The sequence below is a fragment of the Delphinapterus leucas genome, chromosome 5, assembly GCF_059928025.1.
Source record: "Delphinapterus leucas isolate spDelLeu-1000000601 "Yukka" chromosome 5, BTC_Dleu_Yukka2, whole genome shotgun sequence".
NCBI classification, from domain to species: Eukaryota; Metazoa; Chordata; class Mammalia; order Artiodactyla; family Monodontidae; genus Delphinapterus; species Delphinapterus leucas.
In genome coordinates, this window is record NC_143133.1 from 100,089,926 (window position 1) to 100,104,896 (window position 14,971).

General features: G+C 37.7%; 1 protein-coding gene across 1 annotated transcript in view; it reads right to left on the reverse strand.

Moving 5' to 3' along the window:
• Window positions 1-14,971, reverse strand: part of MAPK10 (mitogen-activated protein kinase 10) — a 171,232-nt gene that overhangs the window by 15,279 nt on the left and 140,982 nt on the right. Inside the window, 1 exon segment of the mRNA XM_022561669.3 lies at window positions 198-261. Coding sequence (XP_022417377.2) covers window positions 198-261 — 64 coding nt within the window.

A 14,971-nucleotide genomic window follows, 5' to 3' on the forward strand; every position in this document is an offset into this window, starting at 1 on the left:
ACTTTCATTCTTGAGTAAATGCAATACTGTTATTAGTATGAAAAGACAGATGAAGTTTTAGGAGCTCTGAAAATGGTCTAAGAGGATAGCACTTAGAAAATCATCTGTTACTAAATTGTTTTAAAAGGAAAAGCCTTAAAGATGTTTTCTGAGTTTCAATAACGCAAAAGGTACACTTATTTAAGCAGTAGGATCACCTTTCCATTCTTCAATGGTGTGTTCTCTTTCATCCAGCTGTTTGTCGTATATCTGGGGTGGGGGCTGCAGAATAAAAACAGACAATAAACCTTCTGTAATAAACTAAAAATAACTAAACTCTTACAATGCATGAGGATATTTTGCTATTCATTGATTTTAGTGGTGATCAGAATCTCATATAAATTGTGGAGTAATTACAGGGTACATAAGTTAAAATTTCCCCACAAACTTATGAAGGATTCATTTATATGCCAAATAAGCCAGCAGAATCCAAATCCTGAGAGCTCACTTCCCAAAACCTTCTGATTCAGAACTCAGGTGTAAGCAATTAATATTCAGTCTTTAAAAATCAAAAAAGACACTTGATTACAAGGACCCAGAGGCTATTTCCTCCATTCACTAGCCCTATAATAGAACCCTACTAAAACTATCCCAGACTGATAAGATTTTGTTCCATTTTAGACCCCTGTGAAAAAGACTCTTTGTTTTTTATTATTATTATTTTTTTACATCTTTATTAGAGTATAATTGCTTTACAATGGCGTGTTAGTTTCTGCTTTATAACAAAGTGAATGAGTTATACATATACATATGTTCCCATATCTCTTCCCTCTTGCATCTCCCTCCCTCCCACCCTCCCTATCCCACCCCTCCAGACAGTCACAAAGCACAGAGCTGATCTCCCTGTGCTATGCGGCTGCTTCCCACTAGCTATCTACCTTACGTTTGGTAGTGTATATATGTCCATGCCTCTCTTTCGCTTTGTCACAGCTTCCCCTTCCCCCTCCCCATATCATCAAGTCCATTCTCTAGTAGGTCTGTGTCGTTATTCCTGTCTTACCCCAGGTTCTTCATGACATTTTTTTTCTTAAATTCCATATATATGTGTTAGCATACGGTATTTGTCAAAGAGTCTTTAATACCTCTCAACAGATCGTACTACTAGTCCCCAGTGTAAAGAAATATTTAGATCTAATCAATTTTTTGTGTGTGCAAAGCCTCATAAGACATCTTTATACATAGCTGTGTGCCCTATATTTAAATGATTTAAGATATTTTCCCCCCTCAGGCAGAAGCAGCTGCCAGTTGTCTAGAGAGATGGGTCACCTTGAACCCCTGAGTGGCCCCTGAGTTAACCCTCTCTAGGAGAAATGATGTGACAGGACCTTTAGTCTAACATTGAATCAGCATTCCTCTTGCTATGAGGAATTTGGATGTGGAAAAAGAGAAATTTTCACAAATCTAGGTGCCTTCCAGGAAGGAAGGTCTCAGATAGATTCCCTGACCTCTTCCTCCCAATGTTTGGACCTAGGGAAATCTATCACGGTGACATAGAGTAGCTCCAACTCAGCTCAAGTAACACGGAAAGAAAAAAATCTCTTGGAAAAATAGAGGTGAGAGAGGAGAAGTTGAGGAGGTATATTGGCTAATAATGGCTTCAGGGCAAAGAAGAGCTACAAAATGTCTGGTGTCATGAGACGGGGTCCCAGAATTCATGCTGTCCAACACTCCAAAAGCAGCCATTTTTTGTAAGAAACTAACAGTTACTCAATAAAGTGACTCAGGTCTATTAGGACAGCATCCCTCAAAAACGGCTGTCGTAGGAACACTTCGGACAATATCTTCAGAGACAGCTTCTGACTTCTGTGGGAGGTTCTTTGGCCTGGGAGCAGTACCCTAATACCACAATGGTTCTTCTTTACTGCATGCAGAATCTCTGGTAGCCTGAATCACAACAGACATGAATACTCATCCTAGCCCTAATATGCTGGGGCAGCCTCACATACTACAGAAGTAATTGGATATAAAAATATAAGACTTTGATTAGTCGTGGTAGGGCAATTTAACACAATACTGAATTACTGAGAAACATCTACTGATGAGGCCAGACATTCCTTTAAAACCTGTGATCGTTACTGGGACAGAAGGCTTTAAACCAGCTACTGGGATTCAGATGTGGCTGACTGAGTAGCCTTTACTGAAAGAGCTAAACAGAACAAGACCCCACCCTACCCCGTGACACTAGTGAGGACACGGAAACACTGATTATGTAAAGTTAAGGGCACTGGGATGATCGATCACTGCCCCCAGGACCTGACTGAGGGAGGACCTTCTACCCCAAACTATGAAGAACTTCCCAATTATAGGAATATGATGATTTAATGAGTGAATGAGTAAAACAAAGTTATTTTTGAAAATCTGTGAAACTGTCATCTAAGTAAGCTAATGCAAAGCCAAACTCTGGTTATGTAAAGATGCTTCACCAAGTGGTAGGTTTTCTGCTTTGCCTCTTCCTGAGCTTGTATAAAGCTGTGGTGAGGTCCTCATCTAAGTGGGCCTTGTCCAGGTCCCCCGCAGACCAGTGTGCACAGCTCTCAGAGCTCACACCCCACCCAGATCTCTGTGCATTGTTGGCGCCTCTTCTAACAATAGACTCAGCTCAGGATCCTGTGTGGCTGGCTTCTCCATGCAGTGGACTTTTCCATTCAAGTTTCAAAATTAAACATGGCTCAAGGATATAGTTTCTGTCAAAGTTCGTAAATGTTATTTTCTCTTTGCAACAGAACTATTTGAGCGAGGTTTTCCTTGGAGCTTCAGCATACAGCTGTTGCTGATGTAGAAAGCACGAAGTAATAGACTCTAACCACAAGCTACAAAGAAAGAAAGCAAAGTACTGAGTCCAAGATTTCTCCTTTCAAAAAACGAATGGGCTGCTTTAAACACACTTGCATTATAGTTATGGTTGAAAGGGGTACATGTTCAGGGTTTGTTTGGGTTGTTTTTTTTTTTTAAAGAGAGGATTCAATCACCTGCAGTGGAAGAGTACTTCACATAAAGATGTCTTCTACATAAGAATATAAAATAGTAATTGACCAATAATCCAAAGAGAGTAATGTCATATTCAAACACATATATATATGTGCTCAGTCAGCAATTGTCACATGCAGTGGTCTATAACACTCTCTGCCCCTCCCTGCTAAAGAGAAGCTAGTGGTCTACTGCTCTGTTGTTCCTTTTCCCCACTTTATTAAACAGAAAGGATTCTCTCTTGCTAGGTAACAGTCTAAATAAAAAAGAAATGAGGAGCGGGTATCATGAGAAGGGCCCCAGAGAGTATTTTAGGAGAGTTTAGTAGATTAGAACAATTTGAGATGTGAGAAAATTAAGAGTGAGAAGAAATTAAGAATAATTTATGGAGAGTTATTAGAGCCTATGATTTGCATGCTTTTGAATATTCTTCGAGACTGGAGCTTCCCCTTCTACTATTTTGGAAGATTTGGGCCCTACTTCCCTGATTTAAATTCTTAGAGGAATTTATATGGATTGCATAAACAATAATGGATTAGATGTGCTTTATGATGGCACTATATATACATATACTATTTGTTTCAATTAAATAAGATAAACACATGGCCAAATACAAGTCACTATGAGTTAGTAAATATTAGAATTAATTAATTTATTTATTAAATTCATTCATTCAATTAAGGTTTGGGGCACCTAGTATATGCTAAGCTATATTAGAAATTGAGATTTCAAAACTGAATAATGTTACTGCTGACCTCAAGGAGCTCACAATTTAGTGGGGTAAGACTCATGCAAAACAGATAATTAATACACAACACGATAAATAAAAGAAATATGTAGGTGGTATATGGGAGCAGAGTGAAGAAACTGTAACAGAACTGTAGCAAAACCTTTTTCTTTTTGGAGTAGGTGACACCTGTACTAGTTCAGTGAGCAAAAGATGTCTTGGATATCGACAAGATAAAAAGGGAGAGAGAAAAAGATGACTCTAGGCCACAGAAGCTAGAGAACAGAATGGTGGTGGTGGTTGTAGTTGTGGTGGTGGTGAGGTTGGTGGTGGTATTGGTGGGAGGTGTGCTTCTCTGCTCCAGTGCACGCACGTGCAAAGAGAACTGGAACCAGTTCTGTTATTACGAATTATAACTTATGTGGCCAGAAGTGACAAGAGATAAGAGCCGTGAATAGAGAAGTAGATGGGTCAGGGAAAGGATGGATCAAGGATGGATTTGGTTACCATGATTGGAATGAAGACTTCTTCATAATGCGGGCGAAACCACTGAAGAATGCAATAGAATGGTATGGCCAAATTTACAGCCGGATTGAAGAAAAACACAAACTGAATTCAGAGAGAAGAGTCAGGGAGCTGCTGGATGATCTAGAAAAAAATAAAAAGGTCTGACTGGGATAGGGAAGGTAAAAATGGGTAGAAAATATGGATTCAAGAATACTTAATAAATATTAATAAGTAAAATTGGTAGAATTTTGTTTTTGATTGAATGTGATGATGGGAAAGAAGAATGACTCCCAGATTTCTAAGCTGAATAGCTGGACAATGGCAATACTAGTGGAGCCAACTAAAAATATAGAATGGATAAAGGGAAATGAGCCTAAGTGCTATGTTGGCAGAGATGTCTATTTGATAATCAAATATATGATCTGATGTTCACAGGAATGCTGTTGGCTAGAGATGTATAGATTTGAGACTATCAGCAAGAGGTGTTTGCTGAAATCATGGCAGTGGATGAGGTCACCTATGGAGAGTATGCAGGTAGGAAGAGTATAGGGCCGAAGTGGACCCCTAACAGACACCAGAGTTTAAAGGTTGACCAGAGGAAGATAAGTCAAAGAAGGAGGATGAGGGGGAGGAGAAAGGAACATTTACAGAAATCATGGAGAATGAGAATATTACAATGTTATAGAAGTGATCAAAGTTTCAAAAAGAGGAACTGGAAGTTTCTTGGAAATGAAACAAATAAAGCTTTCGGCTTTCAAGGCACCAGAAAGGCATGATAGAAAACATGCTTCTGAAATCCACAAAGGTTTCCAAACCTCAGAATTGCCACCACACCCAGAAAGATCCAGGTCGGCTTTTGGTGGGGGACATCAATATGAGCTAGCAACTAAAACACTGGAACAATACAGAAGAAATATCTTCAATGCTAACATGGATATGGGATATGAATAAAAAAATAAACAAAAAGGAACTGCAGAACAGATTGTGACACTGAAAAAAAAAAAGGTAGTTATATGCTCTTAGATCTGCTCTCCCAACTATCTTTGAGGGCTTGATAAATGAAGAACACTCTTCTCCAATTAACGGAGGCCACTTTTTTTTTAGAGAAGATACTATATGCTAGGCTCTTTATATATACCCTTATAAACCTCAGGTCAGGAAACTAAGATTCAAAGAAATTTTTTAAAAATATCTTGACGTCACATAGCTAATTAATGATAGAAATTTGACTAAAAGTTTAATTTAATTTAAAGAATAATTCAGAGCAAATAGTAATTGAGTTGAATCTAAAGTAAGGGATAATGAAACAGTATCTAAACAATATTTAAATCAAAATCTTTATAAAACAAGAAATAGAAAAATAAGCAAATAGGGTGACTGTATGTCTAAATTTGCCCAAAACAGTCCCAGTTTGTACTTGCTGTCCTTGCAGTTATTAATAGCTCTCAGCTCCTTCACTCTTATAAGTGTTGGGATGATAATTATGTGAGCATCCTATATGGCAATGTTGAAACATGCATATGAGGGATCTAAGTTATATGGCAATGGGAGGATGGAGAAAACAACTGAATTGCAGCATTTTTCTGCCACTGAAGTCTCAACAATTGCAGCTGTATCCTTTCCTGCTCTAGGACATCATGTTAGCATTTACTTCCATTTTTCTCCACTTTTAGGAATGTAAAACTCAGATAAAAAATATGGCTCTTGCCAAAAAAATACATAAAAGAGTACAGTTCTACATAAGAAAATTAGGATTGAGGAATATGGATTTTGGGGGGCATTCTCTTGAGTTCTTACTGCTGGACTTGATTTCTTGATGAAAAGATCTTTTTAATCAGTAACTATTCAAATTCCTAATTGATTCTCCCAAGGTGGAAGTTGCTCTCTCTTGCGACTTCATTTTATATCATATATTTAAGTGATACTTCTTTACTAAGTAAAATGTATGAATTTATTCTTTCCTTAATCTTCAAGATAATCCTGTTTTCAACAGCATCATAGAATGTTAGTGGTGGAAGAGAGCTGAGAGATTATCTAGTGCCACCCTTGTTCAATTTGCAAATGAGAATATGAAAACTCAGAGATCATTAGGTGATTTGTCCATTGTCATAGAGTTAATTAGTGGCAGACTTAGGGATAAAATGTACGATTTCTTATAAGAAAAGATGGAATGAAGGAATTCTTAGGGTTAAAGACGTGCTAAACTGAATAATTCAACATTCACAAAAGATTTTCATTAATGACAAATTTGAGCCTACCACTCTGATTTCTGCTCCAATTTTCTGTCAGTCCACACATGTAGCTAGACTTGGCAATTATCACCCAAGCAGTCAACACATATTCTGAAATGCTTTTTGTTAAAATATTTTGGACAACATCAGGACCTCTACACATATGAAAGAGATGAGAACCAGATATGAAAAATCTAAATTGTACATAGTTGTTCCTTTTATTCATCTTTGAGCCCTGAATTAACATTTTTTCCATATCAGTCATGTTCTGACCATATGATAATCATCAAGATGTTGGTGTTTGTTTTCTGCTTCTTTTATCCTAATTAAGCATACAATATGGTTTTGTTCTACTTTTTCTCTGCGTGTGTTTGCAGTCTTATTGAAAATGCCAATGAAAGCTTTAAATAGCATTGTCTTTCTGTTTGTGCATTCTCTATTAATTCAGCAGCTGGATCAAAGAAATGATATTATGTCCTATTGAAACACGCTTTGTTTTTTCTTATTACCCTTTGCAATTTGAGGATTGCCAAAAGATGTGTGATTCAACCAAGGCTTCAACCAAGAAGACTGAATTTTAGTACAAAGTTAAATCACAAAATCTGTTTAAGGAAACGTGTAAAATTCAATTTTAAATTTCCCTGACCCTACATATATAGAATAAGTTCTCCAAAAGTATTTAAAATTTCTGATGAATAGAACATCTTAAAATTTTAACCTCCTGATTGGAAAATAAACATTTATATAGAATAATTTTTTATATAACACTAAATATGTTTGTTTGCCTCTTTCTTTCTTTCTTTCTCTCTTTATTTGGCTAATGACACCATTTAGTACGTTCTACTTTTTTCTAAAACTTTATATTCTCTGTAGTACCAAGAACAGTTCTTTATCCACAATGAGGTTCAATGTTCACTTAGCAGTCTTACCAACAATCTGCCAAGTTAATAAAAGTATAATAGCAATACACACAATCATCAAAATAATTGACTAAAAATAGTTATTTTTCAGTGTTACAATGTTTCTCTATTTTGTGACCTTACTATGCAGTAAACAATGACTTGGTTTCCAATCACCAAAAATTTAATTGCCTCTAAAAGTAGACAAAGAGAAACTTGTAATACACATCAGTTGATTTTTAAAAATTGTTTACACAGGTTTTAGGAAGTATGTCTGTGCTCTTGAATAGAAATTAAACTATCTAATACTACAGATGAAGCAAATGCCCTTTAAAAGTCTGATGAGTTGAAAGTACTCCACAATAGGGGGATAAAAGGTTAATAAAATCTGTCTCTGGAAACTAATCTGATTAATTCTTCTTCTTTTTTTAAGTTATCTTGCATTGGGTCCCCAAGGAGGGCCCAAGAAGGGGATTCACGTGCAGGTGATCATTCGAAGAAGTGCTCTTGGGGGCATCCTGTAAGGGAGGGAAGGAGGATGGACAGGGAAACATGAATGACACTACAATTAATGACCTTAACGAGAACTGTTTCGGTGCAGAAGTCAGACTGATCTGTGTGAAAGAGGAAGTGTGAGGTAAGAAATATGACTTAATGACAACTTATGAGACTTAGGACTACTTATGAGACTGGGTAACACCACTGAGAAGTATTTTGCAGGGGGTGGTGAAGAACTGAGAAGCTTTGGCAATTTGGATTTGAAGGGGACTGAGGGAGGCGTGTAGAATGACTCCTAGGGATTTGGTTCAATCACCTGGGTGGAAAGTAATGCCATGGATTGAAAGGTGTGATGTGGGGGGGAGAAGGAGTCGGTTTTGGGTGACAGGGGATATGAGTCCAGTTCAAAATTCAACATGTTAATTTTGAGATACCAATCTAAATGTTAGTTATTGTTAGATTTATGGATCTGGAACTCAGGACAGCCGTATGTAACAATGCATAGATTTGAAAGTCATTTGTAGTAATTAAAATTAAGGATTGGTCAAAGATACCAAAAATTCCCATGGAAAAAAGAAAATAGGGCTATAGGAGAGGACCCCTGGGATCCCCAATTCTAAGGGAGGAGAAAACAACTCAGACAGCACTGCTGACTGGAGAACAGGAATGCTGTCACCACAGTAATCAGTGGGGAATGTATCAGAAAGGAGGACATTTTCAGCCTATTCAAATGGCAAAGATGCACAAGATGCCAATATTCTTTGGACTTGGGCCTTAGGAGGGCACTGGTGATCTTAGAGAAAGCAATTTCAAGGCTTGAGAAATGAACTAGAGTAATTGTGAGTAAACAAAGTCTAATTCTTTACAGAAACCTGGCTATAAAGGTGGAAGGTACTTCCATTGCTAATAGTGTAGTAAAAAAAAAAAATAACAACTTTGATTCTTCTTTAAAATGAAGGCAGCTAGAGCATGTTTATCTGTATAATCACCAGTGGAAACCGAAAGATAGGACACACACAGGAAAAGAAGAGACCCACACGCAGAAAAGAAAGACCATATGTAAAAAACAACTGTATCCTGGGTTTTTCTGGACTTTGTGTAACTGATTCTATTACAGCTTTATCACTTTCATCCTCGACATCTTCAGAATCTTAGTACCATACATACAAAGTTGATTTTCATATATTATCTCATTTAGTCCATATAACAACCCTCCTCTTCTAGGCATACAACTGAAGTACAAAGAAATGACACAACCTATCAGTAAGTGACACAGACAGCATTTAAACCCAAATCTATCTGAATGTAAAATCCATGTTTTTTGCATTTTTCCACCCAACTATAGCTTATAATATAGTTCACGGTAATTTAACCTGTTGAAATAAGTACATTTAAAAGTCTTCTTAACCAACCAAAGCAACAGAGAACAACAGGGAAAAAAGTCAATGCTGTCTCTAGCTGGAGGAACCCTCACAATGCTATTAATTAGTATTAGGGATATAAATTTCAAAGTCCACTCAATAGAAAGGCCAGTGTGTGCACTGTATTGTGATGCTGCCACCTTGTGGTTGGAAAAAAGACAAACATTAAGTATGAGTTCATCACTTTAATCAAATTACTCTCACCCATGGGTTCTCCACTTTGGTTGCATGTTGAAATCATCTGGAAGTTTTAAAAATGCTGATGCCTGAATCCCAGCCCCAGAGAGTTTTATTTACTTGGCCTGGAGTGAGATCTGGGCACCAGGATATTTTAAAACTCCCCAGGTAATTCTAATGTGCAGCCAAGATTACGACCTCTGTTCTAACTCCTATACAGTAATCAAAGCAAGTTTTGTCATTTGCCTAAGTATGCTTCATGTGTATAGATGAAAGAGAAAATATTCAAGAGAAAGTAAACGATTTCCTCTCAGTCTTCACTGATATCTACTTCTTGGGAGAAAAAAAATGTTTTGTAAACAGAAATCATCATGTGCTATGGTTTTGAAGAACAGGAACAGAGAGATTTGTGGATTATAATCAAAGTGGACACCAGATTTGTATCTCTTAATCAGATTCAGCCTTTGTCAAAAGAGAGAGAGGAGAACTCTGAGTTTCTTGAATAAGTCACAGAACTCCTCACAGGAACAATGGAAAGAGCACGGAACTCAGAGCACCCTTGACTCTGATACTAGGAAGACAAGTGACCTTGGGCAAGTCACTTAATTTGCAATGAGTCTTAATTATCTGGAAAAAGTTTCACATGCTGCTTTATTCCAGAGGAAACTAATTTCAAATGTATAACAGGTAATTCAACACACCTCTCTTGAGAACTTGCAATGTGCAAAACATTGTACTATACTTTGTTACATTTGGAAAGCACTAATGTTGTTTGGAGACACCACAGCACTAAGTGACCAGAGGAAATTTTAAAAGCTAGTAATGCAAATTGTAATTATAATGTAAACTGAATGTAATTTAAAAACTTAATTTAATAATGTTCCAATAGCTTAGCAAGGAAGTTAAATTAAGTTTTCTCTATTTTTCTCTTCTATTCTACAGCTTTCTCAGATATTAGGTCACAAATTTATTAGCTTTATACCATTAAAAGTTTAATCATTACTTGAAAATGGAAATTCTCTTTACTGTTCTTTGGAAGTTAAATTTTTCTGTGGTTCTCTAATTGAAAAGGCTGAGTAATTGCACCATCAATCACCCAGTGTCCAAGTCATAAATCTTTTTTTATTCATTCATTTAACATATATTTATTAACCAACTACTATATGCTATGTAATCCTTGAATCCTACCACCCTACACCTTAAATCTAACCATTTATAAGTCATGTTGATTGCTAGCTTCTAAAAGTCTCTTAAATCTTTTGCCCATGTCTATTCTCAGGCCACCATCAGTTCTAACCTATGTTACTACAGATTTATCCCCCTGCCTTCCATCTTCCTTTTCTCTACTCCAGTCTCACTTTGCATATAGAGTGATCTTTCAGAAGTTCAAATCAGATAATGCTGTTGTTCTGCTTGCTAGGTTTTTTTTATTTTTAATTGAAGTATAGTTGATTTACAATATGATATTATTTTCAGGTGTACAACATAGTGATTCATAATTTTTATAGATTATACTTCATTTAGAGTTATTATAAAATATTGGCTATATTCCCTGTGCTGTACAATATATCCTTACATTATTTACTGTATATATAGTAGTTATGAATGGCTTCCCTTCACCCTTAGGATAGAGTGCATGCTCCATCATGTTTTCCTTCCTTACCTGGTCCCTGTTTGCCAGCCCCAATTTCTCCTTACCCTTCTCCATTGAGTAACCCCCAAAGATCTGCAGCTCTCCCAACCTTCTCTTGACTCTGAGTTTTTTAGCTCTCTCTCTTTTTTTAAAAATCTATTTATTTTACTTATTTATTTTTGGTTGTGTTGGGTCTTTGTTGTTGCACGTGGGCTTTCTCTAGTTGCGGTGAGCAGGGGCTACTCTTCGTTGCGGGCTTCTCATTGCAGTGGCTTCTCTTGTTGCAGAGCACGGGCTCTAGGCACCCGGGCTTCAGGAGTTGTGGCTCGCAGGCTCTAGAGCGCAGGCTCAGTAGTTGTGGCACATGGGCTTAGTTGTTCTGTGGCATGTGGGATCTCCCAGACCAGGGCTCGAACCTGTGTTCCCTGGATTGGCAGGCGGATTCTTAACCACTGTGCCACCAGGGAAGCCCAACTCTGAGTTTTTTGCACAACACTTTCTTCTGCCTTTTTTTCTTCATTTGGATAATTCCTGCTGTATCTTTCATGTTTCTTTTTAGATATTAATCCCTCCAAGGAGCCTGCTCTAATTCACATTACTGAGTTGAGTTTTTTCTATGTGCTTCAATAAGCTTAAAATTTGGACTACTTATCACTCAACATTTACTGGTTTTACTTCTCACAAGATTGTGGGGACAAAGTCTTGAGGACAAATATTGTATCTTCATTCACCAGAGCCTAACACTCCACATAGCATACAATAAATATTCAACAAGCCTTCTTTGAGAAGATAACATCTGAGCAAAGACTTAAATGAAATAATGGAGGGAGCCATGTGGATTTATATCTTTATGATTTAAAAAAAAATCTGCTGTAAGTCTCTTCAGATTTCCCTGGAAATAAAACAGACAAGGGATGCTGCTATTTCTTATCAATATGTGTATAACTGGTAGTACACATCTGGACTACATTTAAATGTCCCGTTACATACCCAGTCCTTATATTTCACCAAATCATCTAAGTCAGATTCTGTGCCAAATACCAAAATTCTGTCTACATCTCATTCTCCACTATCAAACAACAACAAAATTTCACCATTTTTAGGAAACATATCATCATGAACCAGGTAACCATTCTGGGCTGGAGGGAGATGGAAGGATCTTGATTCTTCTTTTGCTTCCAACTTCAAATATTGTGCAATAAATTTGGTAAAGATAGCGTTAGAGAACAAGTTGTTTTATTTGAATTACTTAAAGAATCAGTAATTAATGCTCTCTAAGACTGTTGTGAATTACTAGCCACCTCTTTTATATTATCTGTTACTGGCATTGAAACCAAATTCTCAACCAAACTGTCAACCACTTATTTTATCTTTTGTGGCAAAGGTGACTTGCGACCAATTTAGCTTACGACAAAGATACCAAACAGATGCACTCAGTAGGTAAAGCAGAATTTCTGCTCTCAAGGAATATTAGAGCAGTGGAGTCAGGGAAATAGACCTAAAAATGGATTATTTCAGCATAATATGTGATATGATGATGGCATGTGGAAGGTTCTAAAGAAAAAAATGTTAACCTAAAACTCTGAGAAGCAACAGATTTTATTGCAAGACTTTCCATGGCAAAAGGCCATATTAGCCTCAATCATACATTATAGGACAAGAATAAGCTAAAAAAGAGCTAGAAAAACGTTCTGGGTGAAAAGTCAGCACAGCTAACACAAATATTGCTGAGTCAGCCTGTTAAGACCATGTGCCATTTGCACCTCTGCCCTACAGTCACAAAGCTGAAACAAAAGGAGCAGGGGAATAAAAAGACCTTCAGCACTCCTATATCAGTCACATGACTCAATAACAATTCACACGAGACATTAACCAGAGGAGATCATACTCCTCTAGTTAATGTAAATGAGTAGAGTAGCCCCAGGATAAGAATCCACAACTAATAAAGAAACATAGTTACAGAATTAGAAACTCTACCAAGGAAAACTGATTTGCCTATTCTTTACTGCCATTATAGGAATACTATTGCATTTTAACATAAAATTTAGTATTTTTTCTATTCCAAAATATTTTATTTAAAAATATACACTTTTGTTTTTGAATTTTATTTTATTTTTGTATACAACAGGTTCTTATTAGTCATCCATTGTTTTTTTTGTTGTTTTTTTTTTGCCGTACGCGGGCCTCTCACTGCCGTGGCCCTCCCACCGCGGAGCACAGGCTCCAGACGCGCAGGCCCAGTGGCCACGGCCCACGGGCCCAGCCGCTCCGCGGCACGCGGGACCCTCCCAGACTGGGGCACGAACCCGCGCCCACTGCATCGGCAGGCAGACTCCCAACCACTGCACCACCAGGGAAGCCCTAGTTATCCATTTTATACATATTAGCGTATACATGTCAATCCCAATCTCCCAATTCATCACACTCACACACACACACACCCACCACTTTCCCCCCTTGGTGTCCATACGTTTGTTCTCTGTGTCTCTATTTCTGCCCTACAAACCAGTTCATCTGTATCATTTTTCTAGGCTCCACATATATGCGTTAATATACGATATTTGTTTTTCTCTTTCTGACTTACTTCACTCTGTATGACAGTCTCTAGATCCATCCACGTCTCTACAAATGACCCAATTTCCTTCCTTTTTTTTTTTTTTTTTTGCAGTACACGGGCCTCTCACTGCTGTGGCCTCTCCCGTTGTGGAGCACAGGCTCCGGATGCGCAGGCTCAGCAGCCATGGCTCACGGGCCTAGCTGCTCCACGGCATGTGGGATCTTCCCGGACCAGAGCACGAACCCGTGTCCCCTGCATTGGCCAGCAGACTCTCAACCACTGCGCCACCAGGGAAGCCCAATTTCCTTCCTTTTTATGGCTGAGTAATATTCCATTGTATATATGTACCACATCTTTATCCATTCGTCTGTCGATGGGCATTTAGGTTGCTTCCATGTCCTGGCTATTGTAAATAGTGCAATGAACATTGGGGTGCATGTGTCTTTTTGAATTATGGTTTTCTCTGGGTATATGTCCAGTAGTAGGACTGCTGGGTCATATGGTAATTCTATTTTTAGTGTTTTAGGGAACCTCCATACTGTTCTCCATAATGGCTGTATCATTTTACATTCCCACCACAAGTGAAAGAGGGTATGGTTCTTTGGGGTCTTTTGTGTCTCCATACAAATTTTAAGATTTTTTGTTCTAGTTCTGTAAAAAATTTGACAGGGATTGCATTGAATCTGTAGATTGCTTTGGGTAGTATAGTCATTTTCACAATGTTTATTCTTCCAATCCAAGAACATGGTATATCTCTCCATCTGTTTGTATCATCTTTAATTTCTTTCATCAGTGTCTTACAGTTTTCTGCATACAGTTCTTTCATCTCCCTAGGTAGGTTTATTCCTAGGTATTTTATTCTTTTTGTTGCAATGGTAAATGGGAGTGTTTCCTTAATTTCTCTTTCAGATTTTTCATCATTAGTGTAAAAATATACACTTTTTAAATTACGAGTTTCTACTTTTTTTCTCTCCTAGCACTGATCTCTCTGAAAATCTTAGAACATGACATAAAGATTTTGGATCAATGCAATTTTTCAATTAGGTATAAAGTGCTCTGCTAATCTAGTAATTACTGCCCCTTCTACCTACCTAGATTCCATACGCTTAGCACATTATATAAGTAAATGTTCATGTACCACTTTTTTTTTTTTTTTTTTTTTTTTTTGCCGTACGTGGGCCTCTCACTGTTGTGGCCTCTCCCGTTGCAGAGCACAGGCTCCGGATGCGCGGGCTCAGCGGCCATGGCTCATGGGCCCAGCTGCTCTGCGGCATGTGGGATCTTCCCTGACCAGAGCACGAACCCGTGTCCCCTG